This window comes from Sceloporus undulatus, chromosome 6, assembly GCF_019175285.1.
Source record: "Sceloporus undulatus isolate JIND9_A2432 ecotype Alabama chromosome 6, SceUnd_v1.1, whole genome shotgun sequence".
NCBI classification, from domain to species: Eukaryota; Metazoa; Chordata; class Lepidosauria; order Squamata; family Phrynosomatidae; genus Sceloporus; species Sceloporus undulatus.
In genome coordinates, this window is record NC_056527.1 from 123,985,874 (window position 1) to 124,011,361 (window position 25,488).

A 25,488-nucleotide genomic window follows, 5' to 3' on the forward strand; every position below is an offset into this window, starting at 1 on the left:
TAATGCAGACGCAAACAACACCAAAGTGCACAAACATGACCCATCTCCCTTCCTCCATTAGCCACCAGAACTGTGCAGGCAGATTAGTAACAGAGGGAAATTCACTCCCACAGTCCATTCTCAGCCTTCATATCTTTCTATTCCAAGGCTCAACTGAAAAACTAATACAAAAAGTATCTAACAAGGTCATTAATACAAAGCTTTTCCATGTTGCTGGACAAGTGTTAACACTGTTTGATCAAGATGCCAGCAAGAAGTCCAAAATCCATATGCCTGGCAGCAGAGGCCAAACTCATTACAGCTGCGGAGGGTACTATTAGCATTTACATTTGGATCTTAGTTCTGGCATTGCAGCAGGCAATGTCTTCTTTTACTGTATTTGTTGGCAGATGGTTAATGTGGAGCCATCTCTGCCAACTGCTTGGTTCTTCGGTCTTCGGATCCCATCAAATGGTCCTTGCCGAACTCTTAACCTAGGGCTGCCTAGCAAAGTGGCATAGGATAGTGAGGGAAGGAGCTCATCTCCGCAAAAAGCTTTGTCACAGAAAAAGCTCGGGCCTTCTGTTTTAGCAAACTGGCTCAAAGCATGGAAGCTTAATACATGTTTCCAGGAAGGACCAAGTTGGATCGTATATGGAGTAGAGAGCTGGATGATTTTTGCGGCTCTGGTTTGAAACAGCAGCAGCAGCTAAAAGCTTCCCTTCCAGATGAAACACAAAAAAGCTTGCAGGGAAATGTATTTGGAAGGATGCTTGGTGTGCTCAGTTTTGGCACTGAAAAGAAATTCTTGAGCTCAGAGGCACCCTGTACCTTTAACCAAAGTGAATCTCCCCACTTCCAAGCCACTGCTTTGCACTTCGACCAGACTAGTAGATCTCTAGATTTTAATAAAAAGGCAAACTAGGTCATGCCAGCCTGAAGTGTACCCACTACTGAAAGTAAGGGAGTTTGCCTAGACCTGATGGGTAGTTGGAGATATTGCACTAGGATATGGAAAAACACTGAGTAAGCCCATGATTGTAGGTACATATGAGAGCAAGCGCATATTGAGAGTGCATGCAACCTGGAATATGTGGAATGATCCACCTCTGCTCAGTTGTGGGAGAGCTTGTGGAGGTCTAAGTCCTTTCTATAAAAAAGCAAAATAGAAACACAGAATAGTGACCCTCTTTCCAGCTTCTCAGGGGCATTAGTGCAAAGACCCTGGGCAAGGACTTGATACTTAAGTTTTAAGAAAAGAAAAGAAAACTGTTTAAAAGCCCCTACCATTACTAAATGCAAAACATACATTTTCTATTGGTATACATATTTTAGTTTTGCTCTTTTGTGCTAATTTCTAAAGCTCCCGTATGTCCCAGAAGGGTGGGCTCTTCAAACACCCCACTATTATGAAACTGCTTGGCTGTGGGCCTGCTTGCCATATGTTGTGCCTGCAGGGATCGTAGACAACGAAATGATGCACACAGTACATGACATTAAAATGATGCACACAGTACATGACACAGTACATGACATAAGTGGCTGTGCCTAGTTGGGAGGTACAGGGGAGAAAACTGGCTACAATTCCTGATCTTGGGGTATTGAGATGCAAACAGGACTTGAGGCCAGCGTTCTGAATGGAAGAAAACTGCCTTGGTTTGTGGGTTATGGGGATGGCTTGGGGGCTTGTTTGCCAGACTTGCCTGAGTGTTGGTTTCTCTTGTAGTGTTCAGGAGTTGCATTTTTTGGCTTTGCAAATGGGTTAGTGGTTTGGAAAGCAAAACATAGCTAAGCCAGGGTGGGTTAGCTGGAAAGTGAAACAGCTCTGACAGGGAAACAGGTCCAGGTTTGACTGGTTTGAGTGTTTGGAGCTTTTCTTTTGCTGTGTATGGGGGTGGAGGAGAGAAGGGAGCATTGGGGGATTGAATGTCCTATGTTGAAGAGACTGAGGAAGTATAGCTTAATATGCCCTGCAGAAGGAGGATGTTCGGTGCAAGCTGGTCAAATCAGCTTCTTATGCAGGTTTGGCTCTGGTTTGTGTATGCTTGTGCTCCCCCTACATACACATAATCCTGATGCAAGGAAGTCCAGACTCTAAACTGATAATGATTACACAAACTAGTTTAAATTAAAGCATACTTTTATTGTGGTGTGTGTGTGTGAAGAACCACACACTGCCAAAAAGACAAGCAGATGAGCCTTAGAGCAAATCCTCCCTAGAAGCGGAGATGACTACACAGAGACAGTGTTGTATTTTGGATGTATCATGAGAAGACAGGATTCATTAGAAAAAGATAATAATGCATGGTAAGTTAGAAGGCAGTATGAAAAGAGGTAGACCACATTACAGATGGATAGATTCCATCAAGAAATCTGCCAGCACCCTAATGGTACAAGACTTGAGTAGGATTGTTGTTAACAGGGTGACTGTAAGGTGTCTTGTTCATAGGGTCATCATAAGTCAAAGTTGACTAGACAACAATTAGCAGCAAGGCTCAAGATAGCTTTTGTTAGGGCTTGATGGATGCCCAGGTAATAAAAGAGGGTTTTGGGGGTGGGCAGCAGAGGGATGAGAATGCGGACCTAGCCTCTGAAGAAGAAGAAGGACAAAATAGGTGATACATCTATGTGGATGAAAGGGTCCTCTGAGATCTGTGGCTTTGACTCTTGGAGTACCTTACATGGTTTTGATCATCCTTCATCCACCATGAGGATTGGATAATTATGGAGAATATACACCTTCCTATTGCAGTGAAGTCTATCCGGAACTGCCATTTCAATCCTTCACCTACACACCCATAGTTATCAAACGTGGACTAATAAGATCCTTTAGTGGGAAGGAAGTGCGTGTGTATGATTTGCCTTCCCCAGAGAGAACGAAAGAGTCTCTCTCTCTCTCTCTCCAGGATGGGCTGTTGGGCAAGGCCTTCTGTGTTGTGGAGACACAGGACCCAATGTGTGTTGAAAACCACAGCCCACAGGCGCCTGGGTTGCTACTCTTGAATCTCCCTCTTCACCCTGCAAGGGTGGCAACTGATACTTGTTTCGGAGAAGGGACTAAAAAACCCAAGTGTCAGCACAATGATTTGCACCGTCTTACCAAGGATCTACGTAAGGAGAGGAAACCTAGATGAACCCTGCTTGAAAAAGAGCAGGAGATGCACCACTGGCTGGGAGGTCACTGCTGGAATTTTCCTGGACTTGTTGCAAAAGCCCAGCTGGGTCCATAATCTCGCATGAGTTTACATGTGACTGGAAAGTGAGTGAGTTGTGAAGTAGCCTTTGGGACATAATACATGAGAGAAGGCCTTGCCCGAGGTAGGGAAACTGGTAGCCGTCTCTTTGTCTTCAATGATTCAGACTAATGACAGGCGAAACTTGTACTTGTCGGTCCGGGTGCTGGCGGAGAGGGGGAGGAAGCGGACTGCTGCGTTGTGTAAAAACCACACAACAACAGGCTGCTGTCCAGGGTGTGGTCTTCCACTGGCATGACTCAGAGGTTGTCTTTCTCCACCCCGTGTTGGCTGATATCACAGCTTGGCAAAGTCTGGAATAAATCCCCTGAGGAAGTCCTGGAGGGATCCTTACGTTCTTCTCTTAATGCACCTTTTTAGAACTGAGCTATCTTGCTTTGCACCTGCCGTGTGAGCCTTGACAGGGCTTTGAGACACCTCCCGTCAACACTGGGGCATATTTTGGCTTGTACAAATCACAATGCATACCATTTACACGTGAGACACAGGCGTTCTAGGTCGCGGCTAGGGTAGATCTCAATTGTCGGATTCCCAGATTGGAAAGTGGAGACTGCTCCTGTACCTTTCGTGGTGGTTTAGAAAAGAGAATTTTAGTCAGTGTTGCTAAGTTGTCAGGTAACAGTATGTGTTGCCTCCCAGTAACAAGCAACACTGACTGAAATTGCCTCGTATTATTTGACATTATTTTGCTTTGCTTCGTTATTTAGATCCTTTGTTGCATGCCCCTAAGTTTTCCCATTGACCTATCCACAAATCATTTCAAAATCCATAATTTTGGCCCTAAAACCTGCCTATGAGGTCAACTTATAGTCGACTATATACGATAGACTTGAGTTTAGGAAAGCTCATGCTGCCAACTTCTTTCTTTAAGTTAGTTTCAAAGGTGCGACACGATCTCTCCGCAACCATAAAAAGTGCAGGTGCCCTCTCCAGTTTTCATGCTGGCCACCCTATTGGCAACTTGGCTGTCCAGCTGAGACTCTGCCCTGTTTCTTGGTCTTGTCCTCTCTCTTCACTGCTATGTCCTTTCTTCATTCCTCCTGCTTTTGACGTGCTGCGGATGTTGGATGAGAGCTGGAAAGCCCTCATAGCATCTTGGCACCATCCCAAAACCGACAAACCAAACTGGAGCAGCTCAGGAGGCAGCATTCCTCTCATTCCGGGGCCTTCGGCTCATCCTTTTCTCTTCCTCCTCCACCCTCCCCTAAGCGTGCTTCTGCTTTCCTATTCCCACCCCACAGTTGTCCTGGGGCACTTGGAGCCTTCGGAGTTAGCTCAGTGCTGGCTGCCTTTCCGTCTCTCTTTCCCTGCTCAGTAGAGAAATCTTGTGAGCTGTGGCAAATATTAAGAGTGTGGAATTCTCCATACCACCAACTTCGCAATTTATGCTGGTCAGCAATGATATTTCCAGCCTGATATTAGACACCGAAGGCATTTCCCTCCCAAGTTTCTAAACATTTAACGAAGAGGTTTTAATGAAGACCCTTGCTTCCCTTCAGCATAAAAGGCAGCAGAAAAATTGTGCCCATGTGGTGCACTTACGTTGCCATTTTTGTCTAGTAACATGATGGCATGGCCATTTTAAATCAAGATTTTTCTTGCGTGCTTCCGTCTTGGAAGTCTTTTTGAATGAGTTGTGCCTTCTCATGATGGGGACAAAGTATGACAGCCTTAATTTGATCATCTTGGCTTCCAGGGAAGTTTCTTGCTTTGTCTGCTCAAGAACCCACTTGTTCATCTTTTTCCCTGTCTATGGTATCCTTAACACTCTTCTCCAGCATCACATCTCAAAGGAGTAGATTTTCCTCTTAACTGCTTTCTTCCCTGTCCTGCTTTTGCATCCATACATAGTGATGGGGAATACAACAGCTTGGGCAAGTCTAACTTTAGTGTTCAGTTGTGTATCTTTACACTTTACAATCTTGTCTAGTTCTTAATAGCTGTAGAAATAATGCACTTTGACACCTCTTTAACTGCTATGGCTCTATCCTACAGAATCCTGGGATTTGTAATTTGGTAGAATAGAATAAGCCTATCTATTGTTTGGTGTTGTTGATAACTGGAATTTGGGGAAAGGGTTCTATTCAGATTTATTTCCATGTTGACCAAAGGCCATACTAGAAATATATATGACGAAATCAATACATAAAATTACCGAAAGAAGGCTGTTTCATACAAATGACTGTAGTGGGCTAAAGGTAAGTTAACTGAAACTACTGGTAGTTTTCATTTACAGCACTCTTGATAACAATCCAGGAAAAAGATGGGAGATTGTGCAATCTGCTCTCCTGTTCAGAAGCTCTAGATAGGCCTGGATGAGGTCTCTTCTACCTTCAGCAAGTGCAAAAATCATATTTTATTTTAGCATACATTGTTAATAACGTCTCTCTGCTATTTTGCTGCATTCTTCTTCTTTTATGGTGGTCTAGAAGGCAATGGGGTTTCCCCAGAGTAAAAACAAGAGATGCTCACAGAAAACTAGAGGAATCAAACATGGAATTTGGGTGGTCAGAAATTATTCGATCCCAAGGCAAGCGTTTGTACTTTTTCTGACGTGGGTCTTATTTTGTGTGGAAATGTGTACGTTTTGTGTGTCTCTCTTTCTTTCTTTGAGGTTGAGTTGGAAGGAAGTCATTTTTAGCAAAGTGATTTTTGCTGCAAATTGAGGGATATTTTGCATGTAGGATAGTGGGATGGAAATCAAAACCAGACTCAACCCCACTTCTAACCTGAGATTTTAACACCTGCCTAGCGGAAAATGGATGACAACAAACTTGCCGTGCTGCAGAACTGCCTCTTTATGGGGATAATGGGGTATATTGGCCTTAATTTTTATCTCTTATGGATGACCTGTGGCTAATCGTAGGCTGGTTTTCGGCATTATTTCTGTGCATAGCTAGAAGTTGATAGCTCTGTAGACTTTTGCAAATTCAACAGAAATCAAGGTGCACAGGCAATGGAGGATGCATGCACCTTGTTTACAAGGCTGTTAGTGCTTCTAGGAGTTTCCTGGAACACTGTTAGCTTTACATGTCTCCCCATGACTTGCTTTGTGGTGGAAATATTTTAAATATATATATTTTGTGGTGGTTGGTGGACTGCTACAGCTCCCCAAATAACTTCACAGCATAATATGCAAACAGCGGTTGCAGCCTAGCAAACAAGAAGGAGTGTTCAGGTTTAGTCTTGGTGCTTTGGGGAAAAGTGGCAATTTGACCTGTCATTATTATTTTTTTACGATTGTTGTTAATTGCTCATGATGAGTTACTTCTAGGGCTTGGCACATCCTGCCTTGTTCAGACCCAACCTGAGATATTTTGTTGCCTGAAGCAAAGAGCAAAATAGCAACCCTTCTTGTTCCATACATCAAAGTCAAGTGGAAGCTTGAATTTTTCTTTAGTCATGGCAATGGCAGACCATCTTCCACTATGCAAACTACAAGGGACATTTCTTCCAGTGCCTCCTTTCAGCTCCAGCTCATACCACGGACTAGATCATGTTTCTTAGACAACCAAATGCCTACACAGTCTCCTTTATCTGGAATGCCAAAATATTCCAAAATCTAAAATTGTGCGCATGAGTGGCTAAGATAGTGACAGCTTTGCTTCTGATGGCTCAGCATACACAACATTTTTGTGCTCAAAATTATTGCAAAATAAACCTTTGGGCTATGTATAAAACCTAAATGAATTTTGTGTTCAGACTTGGGTCCCATCTCCCAGATATCTCATTATGTATGTGCAAATATTCCAAAATCTGACAAACTCAAAAATCCAAAACCACTTCTGATCCCAAGCATTTCTGATAAGGGAGACTCAACCTGTAAAAGCTTAGTTCTGCCACATGTTACTGTTGTTGTTGTGTGCTTTTGAATCATTTCTGACTTATGGCAACACTAAGGTGAACCTATTATGGGGTTTTCTTGGCAAGATTTGTTCAGAGGAGATTTGCCATTGAGGCTGAGAGCATTAAACTTGCCCAGGGTCACCCAGTGGGTTTCGTGGCCAAGCTGACAATCGAACCCATAGTCTCTAGAGAAGTAGTCCAGCATTCAAACCACTTTGCCACATTGGCGTCTAGCTCTGCCACAGATGACCCTGTGAACCAGAGCCAACATATTTGTGTAAAGAAGTGTTCCCTTTGGTATCCCTTTGGTATGGAAAAACAAATTTACTTCCACTGTGCGCCTTGTTTTCCATTCTATTACAGACCCATGGTCCTCAAGTGTCCCTCACTTACAAGTATTCCATGCCCTTACTTTACAAGCATGTATTCTGGCTGGTTTGTTAGTGGTACCACAGTCACTTTTCTTATTGTGCCAACAATTTATTCCACGAATAAGTGCCCTTAAGATGGGCACACCTTCGTGTAACTGCATTTAGGCCTTGCTGTTGGCTGGAGCCCATCCTTCACGCCAGGAATTGCCAATGAGCAGTTTGCTGGCTGCCCCACCACACTTGAAGGTGCTGCAAGCCTTATCAAAACTTAATCAGGGTGTGGTACAATGCGGGTATGAGCAACTTTCAGGCTTGCAGGATCTTCTTTAAGAAAAACTCGGACCCTGGTTTCTACCTGCCAAAGCCAGGTGTGAAATGGTGACTCAGTGCACAGCCAATTGCCTATTCCACTCCAGAATTGCTAAAATCAGTTGTTGTTGTTGTTGTTGTTGTTGTTATTATTAAACTAATGGTTTTAAACAAATTTTTAAAAAATCAGGATATGTTTGTTCAAATTGCATCTTTAAACATTTTATTCAGACTCAAATATTTTCTTAAAACAATTACAGGCTGAGTCTTCATTATCTGAAATGCTTGGGACTAGAAGGGTTTTGGAATTTGGAATATGTACATATACATAACAAAATATACATAACAAGATATGTATATACATACATATATACAAAACTCATATATATATATATATATATATATATATATGGATATGCATAACAAGACAAGTTCCATCTACATGGAGTCTGATGACTAGCAAGCAAGCAGGAATTTGGTTTTGTGTCTTTTCTTGTTGGCAGAATACAATATCTTTTCCTTGACTTCTTTCCTCAACAAGAATACAGTATAGAAATCAAATCTTTCTGAAGCATGTGTTAACCATTGTGATGTGATATATATATATATATATATACTGTATATATATATATATACACACACACACACACACACACACACACACACACACGGAGATCTTGCAACACCTTTGAGACTAACTGAAAGAAAGAAGTTGGCAGCATGAGCTTTGATAGACCTAAGTTTACTTCCTCAGATGCATTTGGTGAAGATGTCTGTCTGTACCTGGGCAAACTTCTTGAAGAGGTTGATGGATTTCCACTCCATTTGGCTAAATTTGGTGCTTCCCATAGTGGTAGATTTCAAAGATATAGCTGTGTTAGAATCAGTATGTAGAGCGATCTTGTAGCACTTTTAAGACTAAATGAAAGAAGTTGGCAACGTGAGCTTTTGTCGACTTATGTCTCCTTCCTCATATGCATATGGTGGAAAGCCAATCCTGCCAACTTCTTTCTTTCATTGAGTCTCAAAGGTGCTACAAGATTTCTCTACATACCGATTCTATAGACTAACATGGCTATATCTTTGATTTCTACCATTGTGATGTATAGTCCGCTCTGGTCTGGTAGGCCATGCTGTATCCCTCTGCCTTGGCATACCCTTGTTTCTCTGCATTTTGTCCTCTTGTTCGTCTCCCTGCAGCTTGCCTTTCCCCCTCTGTGATTTAATTCCCCTTAATGAATTCCAGCTCCCAGCTACATCAAAGCCCCAAATGCATTCCTGTTGGGAGAATATAAAGAAAACTACTCTTCTCCTCCCTCCCTGCCAATTTTTGGGATGGGGGTCCAACCTCCCCCCCCCCTGCTAGCGTTGGCTCCAGCCAGAGAACTCCTCTGATGGAGGGTAGTTGGGGGTGGTATAAGGCGCCTTTGATCCATGTAGGGGGAACCAGCTTTCTGTGCATCTTGGAAGGGGGAGCGCAACTGTATTAGGGTAGCTCTTAGACCCACCATCTGTGCCTCATTTGAAAGCCATCTCGCAAACACCCGGTGGGAGAGGCAGGCTGTCTCGATTAAGAAAGCTTGGTTTTTATGGCCAGGCATCCAGGATGACAGAATAACTAAGACTGCTCAAGGTTCACACAGGGATTTGTGGGCTACACCAGACTGATTTTGAGCAGGAGGTTTTTGAAATCTGCATATATTGAAATGAAAACCACCCTTGGGTTTCTTAGGCTTTAAGCAGAAAGTGGCTGTGTTTTTTCAGTGTCTTCGGTAGTTCTACTTGTGACTCATAGCCGTGACATAAAGATTGCACTATTAGGGTACACTATTAGATTCGCTGTGTGTATGTGTGTGTTGCTTGCCTTCAAGTCATTCCCGACTGATGGCAACTCTAATGTGAACCTTTCATGGGGCATTCTTGGCAAGATTTGTTCAGAAGAGGTTTGCTATTGCCTTCCTCTGAGGATGAGAGAGTATGACTTGCCTAAGGTTACCCAGTGGGTTTCATGGCTGAGCTGGGATTCGAACCTTGGTCTCCAGAGTCATCGTCCTATGCTCAAACCAGTGCACCATACTAGCTCTCTATTCCACACTTCTATTTTACATTTTGCCAGGGTCACGCTTGCTTTGTGGTACTTCTCTCTAGTACATTCACACTGTGTTGTATCTGGCTGTTCCCAATAGTGATTTTTCCAGGTAAGAAATACATACAAGGAATAAACTCTTCCAGAACATGGCCACATAGCCCCAAAAACCCACAAAAAATATGGATGCCAGCTGTGAAAGCCTTCGACTTCACAAGAAATACATCCTCTACCCAACACTCAGACCACTATTCTATGCTGACTCCTGCTATTAGATTAGCTAGATTAGATTAACTAGCATAGTGTAGTGGTTTGAGCATTGGACTAAAACTTTGGAGATCAGGGTTTGGTTCCCCACTCGCCCATGGAAACCGTTTGGATGAACTTGATTGAGTCACACCCTCTCAGTCCCTAAAAACACTTTGATAGAGTTGCCTTAGAGCTGCTATAAATCAGAAACTATTTAAGGCACATGCAACATTAGATTACACTATTAGGATTATCACTATTAGGGTAATTAATCATGAGAGCTAGGAACACCATTTTAAAAATATTTTTAAAATGGTTGTTGTTGTTGGGTGCCCCAAGTCAATCTGGACTCATGGCGACCCTGTGGGTGTTACTGTGTGCTACATTTCAAGCTTATGGGGGATTGATATACTAACAGCTGAGAAGATAAAGGTGGCCTCTGCATCTGTTAAAACAGATGTTCACTGAGCCCAACTTACAGGGCTTCTCTAAGAAATGTTGTTATAGGTGATGGAGCCAAAGATGGCGCTCTGAATGCACCCACTCCTGACTTCATGTGCAAAGAAAGCACTTGAGCTAAGTTATTTTGCCACCTGCGGCAGAAAAATTCCACAAGCTGTTCCCATGAAATAAATCACAATTTTCTACTCTTTCCTGACATCCGAAATCTGCTGCCTGCGGCAGTCACCGCACTCTGCCTAATGGTAGGGCTGGTCCTGGCAGTTTATTCTGGTTTGGAAACATCATTTCTGGAATCCTTGGAAGCAGCCCCTTCAGGAGGACATTGAAATATCGAAGCGGGCATGTACTTATAAAGCCTCATTGATCGCTTGCTTTGAATAATAAGTTACTCTGTAGTTCTCTAACAACCGTCTTAACTCTTGTTTTCCAGATCTGAGCAGTTTTCTCCCAGCCAGACCAATGGTGAAAGTTCCCCAGAAATGCTTTCCATACAGTTTCAGGTGAGTACCTTTGGCTTTTATAGAAACGGTTCTGTTTGACAATACTAGAGTCCATGGGAACTTACACTATGGCCTGTTACAGACTGCCAAAATAAAGCTGCTTCGGGTCTCTTTGGAGGTATGCTATTTAAATGATGCATGCACCCTAAGAATCCGGAAGCTGCACCAAAGCTGCACTCCAGTGCTTAGGAACGGAGTGTGGCTTTGGCGCGACCTCCGGACTCTTAGGACCCGTGTAACAGTCTGTAACAGGCCAATATTATCTATTATACACCCCACCAATAGCATATAGCCTGATTTTGTGGCAAAAGAACAATCAAGACAGCTAAGAAATGTTTAAATGCCTCAATAGATGTAACCAGAAGTATTAAAACTAGCTTGAAATGTTGCTAGATTGAAATGGGTTTGTGGCCCTTTAAAGACTGCAGCCTGCTTCATCGAATAATGAAGTCATTTGCCTTTAAGATGCCACAAGACTCTGTGTTTTTACACTCAGCAGGGAGTAAATCCCATTAAATTCCAATGAATATATTTTTGGGTAGTCAGGCACTGGAATGTGCTGTGTAACATGTACTTAAGAGGGCCAAACACTTGGTGGAGCAAAATATTTTGCTTTGCCTGCTGGAAAGTATAAGAAGAAAAGTTGACAAAACCTGATAGCAAAGTGTTCATAGATGTGGTTATTGTTGTGGTTATTTGCCACCAAGTTGACTTAGCCTTATGGTGAACCTATAAAATGGGAGACCTCCAAGAGCCTGGTCCTCCTGTCTTGCAAACTCAAGGTTGTGACTTCCTTGATTGAATAAAATGTAGTCTTCCTCTTTTCCTACTGCGTTCCACTTTATCCAGCATCATTGTTTTTTCTAGTGAGTCCTGTCTTCTCATGATATGTCCAAAGTACAACAGCCTCAGTTTAGTAATTTTGGCTTCTAAGGTGAGTTTAGGCTTGATTTTCTCTAGGACCCATTTATTTGTCTTTTTAGCTGTCCACAGTATCTGTAGAAGTCTTCCTCGGTACCACATTTCAATTGAGTTGATTTCCTTCCCATCTGCTTCCTTCACTGTCCAACTTTCGTGCCCCTACATAAAAACTGGAACTTGGTAAACTTGATTTGTTGCTGTTGTGTACCTTCAAGTCATTTCCAGCTTACCTTACACCTGAAATACACTGTACCAAAGAAACAGGGGCTGTAGCATTTATTCCCTTTTTCTTTCCTTTGTTCAAGAAAACTTTTCAACATTTAACAAAAACATTGCAACATTGAGGAAAGCGTTAGCAAGAAAAACCTTGACCCAGTGGAGCTGTGTACTGTTATATCGCCTTTCAGTTCCCAAGCTCATCTCATTTCACTTGCAAAGTCTGGTGATAATGTGTTTCTCACTTTGTTTCAGTATAACTGATGTAAGTTTTTTCCACTTCACCAACATCAAGAGCCTTCCTTAACCATTTCACAATCGGGAGAACCGTGCCCATTTTCCAGTATCTCACCACCAGTTTTACCTGCAAAGAATAGCTTTGGCAAAACAGTTTTTCTATGGATAAGCGAACCGTTACATACATGCCATCAAAAAATTGAGAGAGTTTTGTTTTTTAAAAAAAACAGTAGCAATCTAAGAATGCTTTTAAACAATTCTGCCATAAAATCAGGAAGAAAACATCTCTGTCAACCTTGATATGTAAAGTTGGCTCAGATAAAGAAGGAACCAGACATACTTTAGGGGAAAGTGCACCTCTTTTGTAGCTTTCGGTTCCCAACAAGCCCTGAGAACCTCCAAAGCAGTTCTGCTTTGATATTTGTACATTCATGAATTTTGCAAGGTTCTTCAAAGATATAGCTGTATTATAAATAAAGGTTAATAATAATTAGTCAATAGAATCAGTATGTAGATCTTGTAGCATCTTTGAGACTTAAGCGTTTGCAGGGTACCTCTGCTGACCAAAGGGAAAAGTTTGTAGTTATATGTCTGGTCCTTGTTTGGGGAAGCATTCTCATATATCTGTTCCTATACTTCGACATCACTACAGATATTGCCAAGAGTCGCAAGCTTATCAATGAAGTGTTAACCTGAGAGTCACAGTTGGCATAAACATGGTGGCAAAGTAATGTCTCCTTTTCTGAGCCATTTGTAACATACTGAAATGGTGTTAGAGTTGCTATGTGTTTCCACAGAATTCTGTAATGTTTGAAAGGAAGCAATTGTGCAGCTGGGCTTTAGGAAGTGGTTTGCTCAAACTGCCCCTGTCCAGCCCTGGGGACTTGCAACACTGTCTTGGGCAGTAGCCGCATTGCTGGTCCTCCCCACAATAACTGTTTCCTTTCCAAATTTGCCAACGCTGCATGAGAAGAAGGGCTGCTGAGCAAGGCTGGCTCTGTTGTTAAAGGGAGACGGACCGTCCCAAGGCTTCGGGGAAAACAAACGTTGACTTGTACCACTGTGAGTGATGTCACTTTGAGTTTCTGCCTCTGGCACCAAATGTCTCCAGTTGTCTCCTATGTAGCACATTGTTCTTGATGTTGCATTTTTGTGGTCTTCCCCTGTAGGGTGCGGTGAGAACCAGGGATGATGGCCAGAATTCAGTAAGATCCTCCATCTCTAGCCCAGCGTCCATCAGTCCACGGCCCAGCAGTCCTTACTCTCCTCCATCTCCTGGATATCGATCTGGGAGCCCATACAGCCCTCAGAGGCCAAGGCTGCCCAGTGAGGGCAGAGGGGACTCCATGGTGAACAGCCGCAGGTACCCAACAGTCTTGGTCTGCTGGCACAGACTTTACAAAGCTACTTTTTCAAAGTCAGCCCTCCATATCCACAGATGTTTTATCCACTGATTCAAGCATACATATTTAAATTTCAAAAAGCAAATCTTGATTTTGCCATTTTGTATAAGGATCACCATTTTCTCATCCATGGTATTTAATGGGACTTGAACATTCATGGATTTTGGTATCCACAGAAGGTTCTGGGACCAAATCCCAAGCATACCAAAGGCCCACTGTAGTTACATTTATGGTACCAGGGCAAAAATTTAGTTAGTTACCTTTGTACGGGTGTATCTCAGTTAACATTATTTCTTTAGCAGAAACCTTGGTATCAGAGGCAGAAATAAAATGGAAAGGATTGGAATAGATTTGTTGTTGTGTGCCTTCAAGTCATTTCCAATGTATGGCAACCTTAACGTTGACCCTATCACAAGATTTGTTCAGAGGGCATTTGCCTTTCCCTTTCTGTGAAGCTGAGAGTAAGTGACTTGCCCAAGGGAGACTCAACCTATAGTAGATGTTTATGTTTTCTGGACCATCCCCACCAATATGTGGGATGACACTAAAAAGAAATTGAAAAGGATGTCAAGACAATTTTGCAAAAGCTAGGTTTTGCCCCTCTCCTATACTTTGTTTCCTAATTTAGCCTTTAAGTAGGCTTCCCACCAAGTTTTCCTAGTATAGATGTTAGGCAAAAAGATCTCCAAAGGATCTCTTTCCACTATGAATTACCTTGAAAATGTTAGCATATATTAGCTACTAGCCAGTCCTTTGAACTTCGTTTTAAAACCTTTTATTTTTACATTTGAAGATGCTTGTGTGTGCTGTCTAGACCTGGTGACTTGTTTGTTTTTAGGTAAATAGTAAAATTAATGTTAATAATATACCCTTGCTTCTTTTAGCCTCTGATTTATTTATCCAGATGCCTGTAAAAGTGGTTCAGTGATGACTAACTAGTACAGTCAGCGTTATGAATAAACTGATTCAGCTTTTCTGTGATCTTCCCATCTTTCTTCAATCAATCACCAGGTTTCATGCAGGGATTTGACTTTCCTAAGTCAATCCTCTTCATTTTCTTTTGAATGAAGATGATGATTTTTAAGAAAGTAGCACCGTCATGTGAGAATGGTTGCCCACCAAAGTAGGGCTCTCAATACTTTTATATACACTCCAACTCTCGTATCTGCGGGGAATACTTTTCAGATGGGTGGAAGATAGCGAAAATCACAGATAATGGCAAACCCTATATTTCCCCCAGATGTTGACCATAGAGTCATGCTGGAGGACTTCCAGATACCCAGAGATAGCTTTTTTCTTTGGATGCAGCAGCTACCGATCCCATGAATATATGGGTTGTACTGTGATGTGGCTTATTATCTTTGCTACTGACGTGAACTTTATTTGCAATCTGAGAACTTAGTTGATTCTGTTTGCTGTTTCTACCCTTTAGTAAATAAATGGGTCTCCATGTGTCTGTATTCTCTTCCAGTTTCCAGTCTCTGGGGAGTTCAGCCAGGATCTCCGGTGAGCAGTCTCCACCGCTGCAAGGACAGCAGCATCCAAGCAGAAAACAGGTAAAGAGCCCAAACTATGTGTGTGATTCCTTGGGTCTCTGTAGATGTCTATATAGCACCATTAGTGCTGCTCTGAGTAATTTGTCTTAGAAAAGTGGTTTTTCCTTCCTGCACATATGGATTTTGCAAAAGGAGTGGTTTGAGACTCTGGAGATCAAGGTTCGATTCCCTGCTTGGCCATGGAAACCCATTGGGTGTACTAGGGTGTCACACACTCTCAGCCCCAGACAACTTTGTGATTAGGTTGCCATAAGTCAAAAATGACTTGAAAGCACACAACAACAACAGTTATATTTTAATCTGATTTCCTCTCCTGCCCCCTTGTCCTGCTCTATCAGATCTCATGCTAGCCAACAAGTACCTTGTCTGAGATTCTAACAGTGGCATATTCTTGGTTCTCTTCCTACACTACAAGTTGTGTAGCCCCTGCCTTTGCTGCCCTCTTCAGCCTCTTACCTGTTGGCTTCCCTCCTGTGCCTGTACAGTAGTTCAATGTTTTCTTGCACATGTCCTTGCAGGTAAGGTGCACACCTGGCTGGCAATGTTTGCTTGTTCCTACCTGGTGTTTCTAAGCAACAACTGGGAGCCGAGGAGGCAGAACCAGTTTAGGGAGATGCTCTCTGCATCGGGGTGGTGGCATGTGAGGCTGCCTCCCAAATGTCCTGCTTGCCTCTCTTTACTCTTGGGATCTATGAAAGGATCTATTCAGAACAATCCCCTGGCTGCCTCCGGCAAAGTTTGTGCCGTTTATGCTATTGGGAATCCCTGAGCCAAGTTCTGCAGCATCCTTCCATTCTGAGATAGCTTTGCAGTGGGGTTTGTAGAAGCTTAGTTGTTCAACGGAGTCGGTGGTTTCCAACGTTTGGTCCTGCAGGTCTTTGCGACTTCAGGTTCCATACTCCCCAGCCATTTTCAGCGACTGATAAGGATTTTGTTTTAATTACATTAGTATAGTACAATGGTTCTCAAATGCTGACCTTCCAGGTGTTTTGGACTTCAGCTCCCAGCTTGGTGAACATTCAGGGATTCTAGAAGCTGAAGACCAAAGTTCGCAATAAACACCCTTCCAATAGTTATGATAGCACTGAAGAATTTGATAAACTGTGGGCAGTTTCCCCCTTCTGAATGCTTGCAGACCAGAAGGGCCTTTAGAGGCCAGGCTGTTTGAGGAATATTTCCCAGTACTTTCCCCCACATCCTTCTGTCCCTGTCCTTTTTCTTTTCTTTTTCTTACACAAATATTATTTTCTCTTTGCTGGATCCTTCCTTTTTGTGAATTCCAGTGCCAGTCACTAAGGGGGATAGGGGCGGGGGAGTAGTGGAAGCAAAAGGTTTAACACAATTGCGGACTGTGCAAATGAATAAAGCATGCAAATTAAGTCTGCAAAGGCTTGTCTGTCCCCTTTGTGTAATTTGAATTAAAGAGTTTTTGCTTTTGGCCTAGCAGACTGTTATTTGTTGACTTAGATCAATGGCCTGCCCATGTCCTGAAGGTTTTGGGGTGGGTGTTGGAAGCGAAAATAACACTCTACTTAACCAAAATAGAACTTAAACACATGTTTAAAAGTTTTTTTAAAATCCTCCCTTTCTTTATTCAGTTCTCAGCTGTGAACCTGGCACACAGGTTGGTCTTAATGCTTCTGAATGGTGGTGCTTAGGCTTGGATTAGCAGGGCTGAGTCAGATGGAGTTTTCATACTATCAGTGCCATTCTTTGTACTCTTTAGAACATGGCGCATCAGCATGGTGTTGGGATTGACACATTCCATACTTGAATGTGAGCTCTTTTCCCATAGTGACTAAGAGATTATGAATCAGGAAATCCTTGGTATGAATCTTTTTTTATGCCATGTTACCATCATGGTGCACTCAGCCAAACCATTCTCATTCAGTCTCAGTCTCTAGCCCACTCAAATATATAATTTGTGGGGTAAGCATAATAACATGGTTTTGTTTTCAAAAGTTTTTTTGTAAGGATTGCAACTAGATAATGTGTAGAAACTCCCCACATGGTTGGAAGCACCGTATAAATATTGACTGGAATCCTGTTGGGGACTCATATGTTTTCATAAGTGGATTTACTTCTACTGGAATTAGAATTGGGCAGTTGCATAATATCTGTATCCAGTGAAGGACTGCTGTTATATTACTACATAAAGAAGTCGCGACGAAGTGACTGATGTGCATTGGGACTGATGCACACCAGGACTAATGTTCATCAGTCCCATTCTTCACCAAGACACCAGCTAGGGAGCGCTGATGTGCATTGGTAGAGCCCAGGACGCACTGGGACACACTTGCTGGTGTCCCATTATGCATCTTCACAGTTCACTAATGGGGTTTCTTAGCACCTCTGCTATGTAGCTAAGTATGCACAGTGTTACAGAACACATACCATGATTATTGTTGTTGTTGTGTGCCTTCAAGTCATTTCCAACTTATGCCGATCCTAAGGTGACCCTATCCTGAGGTTTTCTTGCCAACAGTTACTCAGGGGAGGTTTGTCACTGCCATCCTCTGAGGCTGAGAGGATGTGACTTGCCCAAGGTTACTCAATGGGTTTCATTGCCGAGCTGGGAATTGAACTCTGGTCTCCAGAGTCATGGTTCAACACTCAAACCACTGTGCCACACTGGATGTAATAGAGGATTCTATTATTTGCATCAAGCATTGTTCGTTGCAAATCTGCACCTTGTTCCTGAATGCACCTCTTCCACTGCTGACTGGGAGGCTGAATATTTGAGCTTTTCTGGGCCTATCAAGTGGGCTTTAGAGCCAGTTTCCCTGGGGGATCATGCTGGAATGCCCATGTCTTCCCAAGAAACCTGTTCCTTTCCTCCTATGGTCTTGGAGCTCCTTGTGTCTATGCCTGTGTGTCTTGGCATGTCCCTCTTCTGTTGCTTTTGGGTTGGGTGCTGTTGTTTGTTTGCTTGCTTTGGCTCCCGGGGCTGAGTTCTTGGTGTTTCTGCTATGTTCTGGGGCTATTTTGCAAGCCCAAATTGGGAAGGGAGGTTGGCTCCAGAACGGGCTTGCCAGCTGGCACCTTGCTTGCCCCAGCCCCGCAACCCCTTGGCTTCTCTACTGTGTTTTTCTTTCCCTTCTAGCATTTATTTGCTTTAGTATTTGGCTCTGTTGGTTGGCCTCCTCCCTACCCCAGCGGTTGCATCAGTCCTGGGGGCTGAGATTTGAGTATTGGAGGGTGATTAGGTGAAGCTTAGGTTTGGTTTGTTCTCCCTTATCTTATTTCCCCCAGAAAAAAAATCCTTAGCTGTGCATTTCTCCAGATGGGGAATGATCAGCAACTAACCTAGGAGAAGTGCCACTTCTCATATGAGCTGCAAAGCAAAGAGGAACCATCTCTGGGCTGTATTTCCCTGTTCCTTGTTCTTCCTAACGTCCAGAGTCAGAAAGCTTTGCTGAGACAAAGAAGAGACTGCTTGAAGCTTCCACATTTAATACATGTGTGTTCCAACTTGGATAGATAAATTCTGAACTCATCCTGGTGACAGCTTGACTTGAGAGCTAGAACCTTGCTGAACTGGACCAAGGCTGGGTTAGATCAAATACCCCACTAAATGCCTCTAGGAAAGCCATAGGTCAAATGCGAAGGGAATCACTGGACTCTTTGTTACCAACCAGAAAGTGGGATCTAATGGTGTACTGCTTCTGAGTAAGGAGGTCCCCTAAAGGCATCTGATCTTGGTAGCTAAGCATTCTCAGCCCTGGTTAGTACTTGGACAGGAGATGACCAATGAATGCCAGGTGCTATAGGCTAGATTTCAGAGGCAGGAACTGGCAAAATCATCTCTGAGTATGCCTTGCCTAAGAAAACCCTCTGAAATGTATGGAATTGCCATAGGCTGAGCCCAAGGCTACAGTCCTGGATGGCTTCAGGATTGGCACTTAAAGTTGCTTCTGGAATTGCTCGAGATTTCATGACCATGGAAGTGTCACATATTGTCCCCATCCTGACACACATGGGCTGACATCTCCTGTTGATAAAACCATTCAATCAATTGTTGAATGATGGGTCAACACATAGGTAATTCCCATTGATTCAGTGGCTCTGCTGTAGTCAGGTCTTTTAAAACTATTTCGGCTAGAGCAGGCCATACTCTTGATTTAATGTTTTTTCCAGTAATGCTGTTGCCATTTGGGTAAGCAATCTGAGAAGACCGTTGTTTTGAAATCCTGTCCTAGCTGTGCCCACAGTTTACTGGGATCATCCTGGGGTTTGGGAGTTGGAGGTCAGTCATATGTGAAATTCATAGCTGGCAGGCCTTATGTTGTGGGTCTTCTGCACTGGAGGGTTTCTGTGAATTTGTGTGTTTGGCAGGTTTCCTGAACTGGAGAGTCTGGCACATCAAGTCATTTAGCAAAACCACATGGAATGGCATGAATGGTTACATGGAATATTTGTGTGGCTTGAATTATTCCTTGGAGTCAGCTGTGTATGTATAGAAGATGGGTGGGCACTCCAGAGCCAAGGACTGGTTTTTGCTTAGAGGACAAAAGAGGGGTGGTGAGGTCCAGCTCCAAAATCTTCTCCAAAATTTCTAGCACGGAAGGAGAAATTGTCTCTTTGTTTTTTGTCTTAGTTTTGTTTTAGAAAAAGTAGATCCTATAGAAATACTGACTAGTATGTTTCTGTCAAGGCTCTTGCATGCTGCTGCTCCCAGGAACATTTGCTTCTACTTAGGAAGAGGTTTCTTCTTTCTTCCATCTCCAGGGCCCTTAAATAGGAGCAGATGAAGTGAGGGAGAGAAAGGTTTTTTTGTTAATTGTTATCACTGGACTAGCAGTACTGTGCCTTGAAAATAACAGCCTTCGTGGGGTTAAGAAGAGAAAAATAGAAGACACGCAAGGAGGACAACAGGCAAAAGAGTACCAGGACGTTGGAGGGGGTGAGGGAGGAATGTTACTGTCCACCACCCGCTATGGGATGTTTAAATGTTTTTATTCATTAAATAGTTTAATGCAATTTTAAATAAACGGAGTATAAATAAAGTCATATAGGAAATATATAGACATATAGAGTGTTTGTGTATGGGGGGGGGGCGAGGAATTGTATTGTACTGCAACAGAGAGAACTGTGGAGGAGGGAGGAAGAAGGGACTTCTGTGACCTAGATACAGCAGCAGAGAAGGCCTTCTCTGTCCTGAATCCTGAACAAATGCAACTCAGATGTTAGTGGGATGCAAAGGGGAGCCTCTCCAGAAGATCTTACTGAACAAGCCAGCTCATATGGGTGGAGGCAGCCCTTTAAGTATCCTATTCCTAACCCCCTTAAGGCTTTAAATAGTCAAAATCAGCACTTTGAATTAGGTCCCAAAACAACCCCCCAAGTCACTATGGCTGCTGTACAGTACTAGGAGACTTGTGTGCTCCTGATAGCTCCAGTTGGCATTCTGGACTGTCTGAAAATGCTAAATGCCATGTAGACTAACTTTCAGTAACGCAGTTGGGATCTAAGGAGGGCAGGTGTCAGTGTGGGCAGAACCATCCTCTCTGGAAAAGTGGGCACTCCAGCCTAAATGGAGAGAAGGCACTCCTAATGGACATGACTGCCCCCTTGGCATCCTAATTCAAGTGCAGATCTAGGAACACACTGCCTTTAAACCTTAGTCTTCCAAGAGACTCTTACCATGACCAAGAGAGACTGAACCCTATATTACAAAGGTGCTGGTCTACTCATTAGGAGCACCTCTGTCCTGTCTAGATTTAAGCTTCAATTTGTTTGCTCCCATCTAGTCCATGACACTTATCCTGGCCAGACAAGCCAGGAGCTGCCACCTCTTGGATTGGATCTATTTAGGCCAGTATTGTCTGTTGTGATTATCAGCAGTGCATGCTGGAGAACTTGAGCAAAGGTTTCCTCATTTGCTGCAGCTGCATACCTCTTCCAAGCTCAGCTGTGCTGCTCTGCTCTTCCTGTTGGGGTGATGGACTTCATCTAGAAGGCCTTGGGCGCTCTCTTCTGGTCAGTGCCTTGCACTGAAACACGCAGATGTCAGTTGTGGAAGGATGACCTTTGACTACTCCCACTGGGCAGTGAGATACAGCCACCCAAATGCTTTAGGAGAGGCACTGACTGTTAGAGCTCAAGGTTCAGTATATGCATAAAAATATGAAAACTTTGTCTGTCTTTCCCTCCTCACCCTGGCTTTGTTGTTGTTAACTGTCATCAAGTTGACTTCTGCTTATGGTAATCCTATGAAGGAGAGACTCAAGGCAATTGTTGCTTCCTTGACTGAGTCTATCCATCTGTAATGTGGTCTTCCTCTTTTCCTACTGCCTTCTGCCTTACCAACCATTACTGTCTTTTCTAGAGAGTTATGTCGTCTCATGATATGCCCTCAAAAATATGTCCCAGTTTGGTGATCTTGGCTTCTATGCAGAGTCCAGGCTTCATTTGCTCTAATACCCATTTACCTGTGTTTATCTTTTTAGCAGTCCACAGTATCCATAGAACTCTTCTCCAATAGCACATTTCAGAATGATTCTCTTCCTTCTCTTCTCTTGTTTTGTTTTGTTTTGTTTTCCTTCCTTCCTTCCTTCCTTCCTTCCTTCCTTCCTCTTAGTCTCACAGATGCTACAAGATCCCTTTGCATATTGATACCCCAGACTAACCTGGTCATGTCTTCAAATTCTAAATGAAAGATTTTGGTGCTACTTGTGCAAAAGAGCTGAGTGCTAAAAAAATGCTTTCCATGGGTCCTTGGGAAAGTCAGTATAGGTGGCAACTCCTGGATTTCTTTTTCTCTCGCAGAAGGCATTATGCCATCTTCTTTGCTACCTAGTGTCTTAACACGTTTTTCTTCTTCTGACTGTTGCAGGAGCAGAGGAGCCTCACCCATTCCAGTGTGTCTCCAGTGCCAGTTCTTCCTCCACTGAATGGCTCTCCATCACCAGGATCATATTCACTCTACAACCCTTGGGAGATCAGGAGAGATCAGGACAGGAGCTCCTCATCTTCTTTCAATCGCAGTTACAGGTGATCCAAATGCATCTGAGGAAGCAGACTAAAGTCTACAAAAGCTCATGCTGCCAATTTCCTTCTTTCAGTTAGTCTCAAAGCTGCTACAAGATCTCTCAACATACTTAAATGACTAGGGCTTTTTTGGCCCATTTCAGAGAGCCTGGCTGGGCAAGGGTTAATGTGAAGCTACTGTTGACAAGCCTGGAGGTTGGGCAGATCTGGGCGTCATTTGCAGGGAGTGTCCTTCCATACATTCTCAAAAAGAGAAGGAGAGAGACAGGTAACACCTAAACCGGGAAGAGAGGCTTTCAGGTGAGAGAGAAACAGGATGATTAGTCATTACACTGATCCTTGGGGGTCTTTATACCTAGACACCTCCTTGGAATGAAGAAGAGTCCAGGTACTGCCTTATATGCCCATTTTCCATTTGTGATCCATTTCCTGGAGGTGTGGTGCTTAATAAAGCTTTAAAAGACCTGGTCAGAAGAAGGCTTCCTCTTGCTCTCAGCTGCTTTGGTAGGTGGGATTTTTGATAATGGCAAGTGGAAGAGAGTGGAACTCTATGGTAAAGATTTAATTTGTGTGCCTCCCTATAGTATCACAAGTTTTGGATTCAAAGATATAGCTGTATTATGTATGTAGAATCAGTATGTAGAGAGAGATCTTGTAACACCTTTGAGATGAACTGGAAGAAGTTGGCAGCATGAGCGTTCATAGACCTAAGTCTACTTTCTCCTAATGCATCTTAGGAAGTAGACTTAAGACTATGAAATCTCATGCTGCCAAATTCTTTAAGTTAGTCTCAAAGGTGCTACAAGATCTCTCTACCTATTGGGAACTGATTCTTTAGAAACGAGAAGTCATTGCATGGCTTGTTTTGGTGGATGGATGACTTGTGTGTGGATGCAATTGTCACTGCTGCCCAACCTGGAGCAAATTAAGTTCCAAGTTGGGTAGGTTTGTAGAGCCTTGTTCCTCCTTCTCTATACACATGACCAGACTTCAAGAGTCTCACATCCTTCCTCTGAAACCCTTGCTTCTAGAAGCATTTTGCAAGCTACCTGTTCCCTGGATCTCTCCCAGTCCCACCTCTTTTTCCAAGCTCTGCAGAAAAGGATAGTGATGACTGATGACTGGTTTGTCCTGCCCTCCTGGATAAAAAGCTTGAGGGATTCCATCCCCACCCTAAGCCTAAATTTAGCACACTTGTTCTGTCTTCCTCTAGTCTGGATTCAGAGGCAGCCATGCATCGTTTGGAAGGGGACTCCGAGGTCTATAAGATGATGCAAGAAAACCGCGAAACCAGGGCCCCGCCACGACAGTCAAGCACATTCCGCTTGCTCCAGGTGGCTCTGGAGTTGGATGAAAAAGGTGGGCAACAAAAAGGCACACTTGTGTGTGTGCGTGTGTGTGCATCTGGGAGTAGGAGGGAAATATGTGATTCCTTTTTGAAATGTGTCCCTTTGCAATACTCTTCATGTTGCTGGTGTTCTTATTCTTCTGCCCCATCTTGTTCACCTGAAACATTTTTCGAACTGATGCAAAGATAAATGCCCTTGCTGTTGGAGGCAAGGGAAAACTCCTAAGACCAAGGATGCATGGCCCACCAGTAACTGGCAGATTGGCCAATTAAAGCTTGTTTGTATCTGAAACTATGTGCATACTGCTGTGTTGCTATGAAAGGGAATGAATAAGAAAATATTTATTTTACACTTTCTACCCAGCAGATTTTACTTCACACAGTTATCTCACATTTTCTTACTGATATTAAATTTTGGTAATGTGAAAACATTGTTTCAGGATAATAGTTTACAGCTTCACTTTTGGACAGACACTTGATTGCAAAGTGTTTTTGAACCATTAGTCAGCTGCTTACCAATAGATAGGGGAACAAACCCCTGTTGCTTTAGCAGCTGCCACCCAGTAATTGGGGAATGGGAGACTTTCATAGTCCCTATGTATTCCCTGAACTAGCGAATATATAAAGATCATTAATATGAACCACTTTCGTTTTGCATTCATAACTGCCTACAGGTGTATCCACATTGCAGAAATAAACATCACTTTGACTGCCATGACTCAGTGCTGTGGAATTCTGGGGTTCATAGTTTTGTAGGATACTTACAAAATATGTCAGTGTGGCATTGTAGTTTGTTGCACTATGACTCTGGTGATCAAGATTTAATTCCCCGCTCAGCCATGAAACCCGCTGGGTGAACTTAGGCAAGTCCCATGCTTTCAGCCTCAAGGAAAAGCCATGGCAAGCTGCCTCTGAGCAAATCTTGCCAAGAAAACTCCCTGATGGGTTCACCTTTATAATAAGTTGGAAATGACTTGAAGACACACAACAACAATGATATTGAGCCCTCCCTGCCGGAGAGCTCTGGTGCCCCACCAAACTACAAACCCTAGGATACCATCACATTGAGCCATGGAAGTTAAAGTGGTGTCAGACTGCTTTATTTTTGCAGAGTGGCAGCAGGCTTAGTGAATTCTGGCTGTAACCTTTATTTATACAGTGTCTTTTCCTCCAAAATTGGGACTAACCTCCTCTCCGTTGCTTTGGCAGAGGGCACTACCACTCACTTCCCCAGCCAGCTGTCTCCCAGCACTCACAAACTGGCCAGCAGTCCTGTGACAAGCAGCACCCAGAAGCTGCATATATGCGAGAAATGCGGCAGCAGCATCACGTGAGTTTTGCTAATCCGTGGTGCTGGAGGGGGTGAAAACAGAATGGGATTTAAATTAAAAGTGATGTTGATGCTCAGGATGCATGAGTACTGACTGTTGGACTTAGCTCAGGGCCATAGACAGAGGTGGAGCCCTGTCCCTTTGACACTGTGGTGGATGGCTGGTTGTGTGTCACCATCTCCTGGGCAGTGAATGGAACAACAAGTTCATCCTGGAAACTTGTACAAAATTCCATGGCTGAAGAACATGAAGAATGCTGGATCAAATGAGGCTGAGATATTTTTTTGCCACCACAAATGCAGTAGAATGGTTTTATTCAGCGGTAAATGTGTCTGCCTGTGACCCAAGCAAGCATGGAGAATAACAACTGCTATTTGCATAAGTACAGTTGGCCTTTCATATCCATGGAGCTTTGATCCATGGATTCAAA

The 25,488-nt window shown here is 43.2% G+C and overlaps 1 protein-coding gene across 1 annotated transcript in view; it reads left to right on the top strand.

The window, feature by feature from the left end:
* The window catches only part of PDLIM2 (PDZ and LIM domain 2), a 32,072-nt gene that overhangs the window by 4,268 nt on the left and 2,316 nt on the right, over nt 1-25,488 (top strand). The window contains 6 exon segments of the mRNA XM_042475197.1: nt 10,987-11,056; nt 13,600-13,793; nt 15,305-15,389; nt 22,225-22,382; nt 23,593-23,738; nt 24,937-25,057. Of these exon segments, the coding sequence (XP_042331131.1) occupies nt 10,987-11,056; nt 13,600-13,793; nt 15,305-15,389; nt 22,225-22,382; nt 23,593-23,738; nt 24,937-25,057 (774 nt within the window).